The sequence below is a fragment of the Limulus polyphemus genome, unplaced genomic scaffold (assembly GCF_000517525.1).
Source record: "Limulus polyphemus unplaced genomic scaffold, Limulus_polyphemus-2.1.2 Scaffold4921, whole genome shotgun sequence".
In the NCBI taxonomy this organism is placed as follows: Eukaryota; Metazoa; Arthropoda; class Merostomata; order Xiphosura; family Limulidae; genus Limulus; species Limulus polyphemus.
Genome location: NW_013670531.1, coordinates 40,396 through 49,127, shown reverse-complemented (window position 1 = coordinate 49,127; position 8,732 = coordinate 40,396). Strand labels below are relative to the sequence as shown.

The window sequence follows — 8,732 nt, the reverse complement described above, 5'->3', positions numbered from 1 at the left end:
AACAACGCTATAAACCGGGTTTCGATACCCGTGGTGGGCAGAGCACAGATAGCCACTTGTGTAGCCTTGTGCTTAATTACAAACACAAACATAATTATAACAGCAATGTTGTACAAGAAAATATAATAAAGTTTTCGATTGTACATTGACATAAATATACAAGACTCTTGAAAACCCTTTTTTAATGGTTTCGAAATGAATACGTGTTTCAACTACTTTTTTATTCTACTCAAGCTTTAATTACGTAAATCTTTACACCTACAGTTATTTTTAAAATTATGCTGTGCTCTATGTTGCAAGTTAATTACAAGGGTTTAATTATACTTGCTACACTTTTCATCTTTAATTCATGTTTTATGAGATTGTATTCCTAAACCTGTAATAAGTTAAAATACGTACTCTCTCTTATAAGAGACTTGGCTTAGACCTGATATAAACTGCAGAGAGTTCATTCTAGCCAGATGAAGAGGAAAACAAACTGACAATCTAATGTTTACAAAGCTTTTGCTTCTAGGGATGGTTAGACCAACCTAATTAGATTAACTGATTTCAGCTGTCACTATTAGTATCATTGACCTTTGAAAATAACTATTTTATTCAATAGTGATCTAATTATTGCCCTATTTACCATAGTGAAACAGTCATGTGGACAATTAACCCATGGTAACATGCTTGATCAATAAGACACGATGACCATTAAATGGTTCTGAATCTAACACATAATCATGCAGGCATGTGAATAATACATATAAATCGCTCTCTACTCGAAGCATGAGGACAGAAACTGTAAGAGCATTTTTAATGTTGCTGTTCCACAACAATTGTGAGAGTATTTTTGATGTATATGTTTGATAGCAACTGTAATGGCATTTTTGCTGTTTCTATTTTACAGCAACTGTTAGAGCATTTTTGATGTTTATGTTGATAGTAACTGTAAGGGCATTTTTGCTGTTTCTATTTTACAGCAACTGTAAGAGCATTTTTGCTGTTTCTACTTTACAGCAACTGTAACAGCATTCTTGCTGTTTCTATTTTTACAGCAACTATTAGAGCATTTTTGATATTTCTGTTTGATGAAGGCATTGGATGTTGATACATCAACCTATGCCTATCTTTATTGCACCTGTTAATTGTTTCAATCAATCTACCTGTCTTTAATTTGAGTAATAAAGATGTCCCACTACCATTTATGCTCTTATCACCCAATACTTCTTTGCAAATTGTACATAATAATATTTTGTATCAGAGATTTAAATACAAATATCCCAATATACAAAGTCACATTTTGAGAAAAGTAGCTTAGCCTTTCATGATCAGGAGACTAGGAGTAATCATGATCAGGATGACCTGCAAAGTGAACCATATCATCATTCTGCTGATATGTTTCAATTTGCTGCCTAATGGACAGAAGTTTGGTAGAGTCCAGTCTACTTCAATTTCTTCTACTCCTTTTCTTGCCTTCATTGTGTACAATAAGTCGTTTCTAGGCTGTGTTCGAATTCTCTTGCTATTGGATTGATATTCAAACCGTTGCGATCTCTAATTTCACAAAAAAAAAGAAAATAAATCTAGGTGTTCTTGACTTAATTTGTAAGTCAAGAGGTTTTTCAGGGAAGGATCTAGTTATAAGGTTCTTCATTTTCACATTTCTACCACCGTTGCAGAGGTTTAAGGTGTGGAAAATACATAAAGTTCTTCATTTTCACATTTGTATCATCGTTTCAGCGGTTAAAAGTGTGGAAGACACATAAAGTTCTTCATTTTCACATTTGTACCATCGTTGCAGAGGTTTAAGGTGTGGAAGACACATAAAGTTCTTCATTTTCACATTTGTACCATCGTTTCAGAGGTTTAAGGTGTGGAAAATTGAAAATGAAGAACTTTATGTCATTTGTACCATCGTTGCAGAGGTTTAAGGTGTGGAAGACACATAAAGTTCTTCATTTCACATTTGTACCATCGTTGCAGAGGTTTAAGGTGTGGAAGACACATGTCAAACGTTTGCCTGGCATATTCGTATACTTGAGGAGAAGGGAATTGTAATTTCAATGCAAGCGTTGAGTTATGGAGGATATGTATTTTTTGATAGTATTCCAGTCTCTTCACCAAATATCAAGAAGCCTCAAAGAAGCCTTTCTCAAGCAACTCTGTTGCACGATCTCATAAAAGTTTTGGATGTCTGAAGTCAGAAAGCAATTTTTATTGAAGTGTTTACTTGAGGTGTTTATGAGACCATTCGAGTTTGTCTAGTAGCATAATACTTTAGCTCGAATTTAGATAAATTTTTATTTACAGTATATGTGTGATCAGTTGTAATATATGTATCATCAAAAACAGGGTTTTCCAATTTTCTGAGACATAGTAATTTTCAGTTTTTCTGGCGGAAGTTAACAAAAAATATTAGATCTTTTGTTGTTGTTTGCTTTCCAAGATTGGCTTCGGAGATTAAACTTCTACTATGGATTCTTTAAGGTCTCCAATAAATAAATACTGTGATGCTTTAAGTAACAATTAATGCTTTTAGATTCTACTGAAGAGCATGCTTAAGCAAAATTCGAACATATAAGCAGAGCTATAAACCTAATTACCACTAATAGCTCTTATCGACTTGATTGAAATAACAATAAATGATTGTAAATTATTAAAATTTATAAGAAAATCTGCATTGTTAAGTGTGTGTGTTTTTTAATACGCCACAAATTAAAATAAATTATACTATTATTAATAATATACTCATGAAAGATTAGCTTTGTTTTTGCTGTGTCCTTTAGCTGACAAAAGAGTGTCCAGTACAGAACCATTGTTGTTCAAACTGTAATTTTAACTTGAAAAAAAATTATTCAAGTGATAAGCTCTGGATTATAACTGCTTATAAAACCTGACGAAAGTAAAATAAAAATAAATTTAATAACTGATTAGTGTATGCACATTTGGTGGAATATAAAAAACACAACAACGAAAACTGGACAATACAAAATGGGAGATAAATGTGAAGCTAAAAAAATGCAGTAAAAGTAATTCCATAGATATCAGAAAAAGAAAATAATATAGCTTTCTATTTTTAAATTTAACACTAAGTTCCAAGTACGGTAGTTCCGCTTTAAGACATTTCTATTTTCACCTTTAAAATGGGTAGTTTTCATGTTTCTGTCTTCTTCCTCTGGCAGTTTGCATTTCAAGAGCGCGTTTCCTGCTATAATCAATTCTCAAATGCGGAGTTCTACACAATATCTATATCACTCCGAATCCCCATTAAGCGCGTCAAGGCAAATTAACGCGTGCCAGTTGGAAGACGGCAGCTTAGCTTCAGGTAAGATGACGCCATCCTCCTTTTAGTTACATAAAATTCAGTGGTGAACCATAGTAATACTATGAAACACTTTTTAAAATGGCGACTATATTAATATAATGCATTCTACTGGTAATATAGACGCTAAAGAAGTAATATATGGATGAAAATTAAGATATATTTTATTGCATTTCAAAATACGGATCAGTGGAAAGTCTGCACTTTTTCTCAAAATATTTAGTAAGTTTTCCAGTCTCTCAACAATACCATTATTGTATATATACCCCTGTAGGCACACATCTATTAAGATTGTTTATAATTAAGAACAAAGCTACACAATGGACTATCTTTAGTCTGCCCTCCACGGGTATTGAAGTCCGGTTGCTAGCGTTGTAAGTCCGAAGACATTCCGCTGTGCCACTGGGGAGGGGCACTTCACTTCTATTAAGAACTCAGTTTTTAAGAAATATTAAAACATAGCTAAGTGTTTCGAAGCTATTGATATTATCCGAAATTTACACTGATATAGTCTATCTTCTGATGTAATCGATGAAAAAGTATAAAAACAACAAAAAGTGAAAGGGCTTTATCAACTCAGTTCGGTAGTTTTTAAAGTATGTACATAATTCTGTTTAATTATTGTCTACCGAGTTTTATCCAACGGTTGTCAGAGTATTTTTAGACCTAATATGGTCTGGTGGTTGACTCGCAACCGGGCGGTCGCGATTTCGAATTTCCTTCGTCAAACATGTTCGCACTTTCTGCGTTATTATGTGACGGTCAATCCCACTATTCGCTAGTAAAAGTTGGCGGTGGATGGTGATGACGAGCTGCCTTACCTGTCACTATTAAATTAGGGACGACTAGCGCAGATAGCTCCCGAGTAGCTTTAGACGAGCTGCCTTACCTCTAATATGTCACTATTAAATTAGGGACGACTAGCGCAGATAGCTCCCGAGTAGCTTTAGACGAGCTGCCTTACCTCTAATCTGTCACTGTTAAATTAGGGACGTCTAGCGCAGATAGCTCCCGAGTATTTTCTGTCTGAAAAATACGTAAAGAGCGTATTTTGCGTTATTATATTACAAAAAATAACGATTCAGTTTACATCAACAAATATATTAAGATCGTTTTCCCTCTATTTGAGATATTTGAGTAGTGGGATTTAACTGTCATTCTTATTAAGCACTGTCTGACTCAAAGGACGGAGCGTGATTTTGTGGAAATGGAACATCTACCAGGGACTCTTGGGTCCACGGTCCAACACTTTAGCCAGAAGACCATTTCCAGTCTCATTATGAAGTGAATATTGTAATGCTGAATTTGTTTTACGAAATTTGTGTTTAAAATATCTCTTAAGTTACGACTTTTTAGTGTGAAAATATTATTCAGGTTCTTACTTGTAACACGAAGTAGAATTTGCACAATGTATGTAATATTGTTGCCTTCTGTTAACACACACACACTAGAATCTTTTCTCACGGTTGAAAAGCACAATGAACAACAGGAATCACCCTTTGCTGCTACACTTTTGGGATTAGGAATTAATCCGCCATTGACGGTGCTTTGATGTCTAAGCCACGTTCCCTGAAATAGGAATAAAACTTATTAAATATAAAAGTTCAAACAAGAAAAACAAAATTAATAAAGACATTCTAAATGTCGTACAATTAAAACAAAGGTCAAAACATGACCTTCTCTACTACAAAGTTTATTTTTTTAGTTTATGGATATAAGATAATCCGAATATTGGATATAGCCGGGTTTTTTTCTACAGAATACTTTCATATTTGTGATAATAGATGAATATACAGTATGAAGTTTTGTATACTATGTCTCAACGTATCTTAAATTAGAATGGGTACTGGTGTATTAGTAAATTGGAAACGAGTTAATCAATGCCTTGATAAACCAAAGGATTGACCCAAATCAGATGACTCCATAAGACACCTTCTTAGATTGCCTTGATTAACTCATCCGGTCGATGGTGCTAAATTGGAAATGAGTTAATCAGTGCCTTGATAAACCAAAGGATTGACCCACATCAGATGACTCCATAAGACACCATCTTAGATTGCCTTGATTAACTCATCCGGTCGATGGTGCCTTATTCGTGGAAGTCATCTTGATATAGAATTAATTTATACACAGGCACCTTTACATTATCTGACTACCAAAGGATGTACTGAGGAGTCCTAGCTAATTATAAAAGCCCGGTATTTACATTTTGTTGTTATGATAATGCATGCATAAAACTTATAACTGTTAAAGAAAAACAGATTGCGAGTCGAGTGCCCTAACCACCTGGCCATGCCGGGCCATATGTTGAAATAACTGGCACCATCGACCGGATGAGTTAATCAAGGCAATCTAAGATGGTGTCTTATGGAGTCATCTGATGTGGGTCAATCCTTTGGTTTATCAAGGCATTGATTAAACTCATTTCCATATTAGCACCATCGACCGGATGAGTTAATCAAAGCAATCTAAGATGGTGTCTTATGGAGTCATCTGATGTGGGTCAATCCTTTGGTTTATCAAGGCATTGATTAACTCGTTTCCAATTTAGCACCATCGACCGGATGAGTTAATCAAGGCAATCTAAGATGGTGTCTTATGGAGTCATCTGATGTGGGTCAATCCTTTGATTTATCATCTATTGTTTTTATATGTTTGCTTATTCCTAGACGACTAGAGAAAACACGCGAAATAATTAGTAAGCAATATGATAATGGAAATAGATATTTGTTTTATATTGTACAATATATACTGCAATATATGAATTAAACGTTTTATCAGTATGCGTTAACCTTGCCAACAGCTCGGCGATAAGTTAGAGAGCTTATTATGCTAAATCGTGGTTTAGATACCTGCGGTGGGCCGAGTAGAGATAGTCCATTGTTTAGCTTTGTGCTTAACAACAAACAAACAAAATATGAATTAAACGTTTATTTATATTTATATCATTACTAATCTAATATAAATCTTTACAGGTTTAATCCTACAAAATGGTATTTGTTTGTTTGAAGCAGAAAGCTACACAGTGAGTTTTCTTTGATGTACCATGTACTTAAACAGATGTTTCAATTTCCATGTGAGTGGCATCGTATGAGAAATATTTACAACGATAGGAGGTTTTATTACTTGCTCCACAAACCAACTGATCCAAACAAGATGATGATGATGAGTTGTGATTTCTCTGAAGATAAGTTTTGTTCTTCATGCATAGATGATTCTGCACATTTCTTTAAACGTCGTTTCACAGTTTCTGGGTGGTTTGTCTCAAAACCATTTTTAGCGAAGAGAAGAAAACACATACGTGTAATTCAAACGAAAGTCTACACCAAGATCATTCCTTGTTTTGTGAATCCAATTTTTTTCTATGTTTGTTTACTACTACTACTATAATATTAAATTATTACTCGCCTCCCAGTTGTACAGTAGTAATTCTGTGGTGGGCACAGTACAGATAGCCCATTGTGTAACTTACTTAACTACAAACCAAGAGCAAATAATCAATTATTATAATAAGAAGAAATATAATAGGGTTAAAAACTCTGAGATAATATTTGTTTGTTTGTATTCGCAAAGCTACACGATGGGCTACCTATACGTGGCAAACTGCGGGTACCGAACTTCGATTTTAGGGGTTATAAACACTCAACTTTGCCCCTGAGTCACCGGAGGAACCATTTATAGCTCTTATATGTTTATTTTAAAACATATAATCCAAACATTGTAAAAATGACTACCGGGATTGAGTGTGTTATATTAACATAATTCTGGAGCTTCGGGACACTAGGACTATTCAGAAAGAAACCTGCCATACCCAACCCATTTAAGCAAAGTATGTCGTCTTATAACAAGTCAGAATCCAAGAATACAAAGATTACTAGCAAAAACTGTTTCCGCGTACCAGGTAACATAATCAAGAAAGATAGATCTCCATTTTGAAAAGCGTCACAAATCACATGTACACAAGTTGTTTCCACCACATATCAGTTCAACAACTAGTTACCTCAAGCAGCTGCAAACTAAAACGGTATTAATACTATTCCATATGAATACATGTGGTCAAATCGCCGAATAAAGGGCTGTGAAAATTTGTGCGATCAGATTGCTAAAATGGGTGCTGGGAAACCGTTATTCTCATACGCTAGATGGACTAGGAAAAGCATTCATGGAGGAATGCTATGTTTTGGACACGACATCCCTACGATGGGGGCGTTTTTCTAATAGAAAATATATTAGATACAGAATGGCAGGATGTGGTACATGGATCCATCTTCCTTTGTTTGCCAATGCTATTAACTACAAGAAATATCACAATCTTGGACTTTATAAACTCGATCTCAACACATCGTTATAATACGATGGTGTATGTATATTTTGGGCCGTAAGGGCCGTTATATATCCTTCACAAAAATAATCTGTTTTTGGCAGCATATTATTGTCTACGAAATTCTAAGTAATGTCAAAATGTAGTTCTGATACAATTCGTTCCACATTTATTTTATGTTTCAGTGATTATCATGTGACGTGTGATTTGCTTGTTGCAGATCCATTTAATATAACATAATTAATCATTTATATGAGATATGATGACAAGGTGAACCTTGAAACGAACCAAACTGTTATTATTATTTTAATAATATTGGTTAATTGCATCAAATGGTATTATATAATTAGCGAGTTATTAGTTTAACCATTAAATATTATTTCATATTATATTTATAATTACTTTTGTGTATATATTGGTTTTATATATATATATGTATATTGATGTGCCCACTGGGAGGAATAGAATCCCGGATTTTAGCGTTGTTCCATCGGTATATATACATAATAGAAGCAAAACAATACAATTAAACAATAGAAGTAATAAAACAATAATTGAAAAAAGTAAAAAACATGAGCAGTAATATAATTACATAATTCGTAAAATAATTTTATTCTTAACTATACTTTTTTACCAAGTTTGTATTTATAAGCACCCAGTGACACAGCAGTATGTCTGCGGACTTACAACGGTTGAAACTGAGTTTCGATACCCGTGATGGGTACTTAATTGCAAATTTTAATTATAGGGTGGATTTATGTGTGAATCCACAAGCTACCATATTAGGTTTGTTTGAAAATCTTCTAGGTGGAGCTAATTGTAATGAAGTGAATTGGTTTGAATTTTGTGCAAAGTTACATGAGGGCTATCTGCAATACACGTACCTAATTTAGCAGTGAAAGACTAGAAGGAAAGAAGCTAATCATCCCCCCTCACCGCCAACTTTTGGGCTTCTCTTTTACCAACGAATTGTGGGATTAACCGTCACTTATAACGCCCCCACAGCTGAAAGAGGGAGCATGTTTAGTAGGACGGGGATTCGAACTCGCGACCCTCAGATTGCGAATCGAGTTCCCTAACCGTCAGGCCTTTAATGAAGTGAAT

At 34.4% G+C, this 8,732-nt stretch overlaps 1 protein-coding gene across 1 annotated transcript in view; it reads right to left on the bottom strand.

The window, feature by feature from the left end:
• LOC111088982 (lachesin-like) overlaps nt 1–8,732 on the bottom strand; it is a 61,098-nt gene that overhangs the window by 15,200 nt on the left and 37,166 nt on the right. Inside the window, exon 3 of the mRNA XM_022400483.1 lies at nt 4,690–4,876. Within this exon, the coding sequence (XP_022256191.1) occupies nt 4,690–4,876 (187 nt within the window). The remainder of the gene's footprint in view (nt 1–4,689; nt 4,877–8,732) is intronic.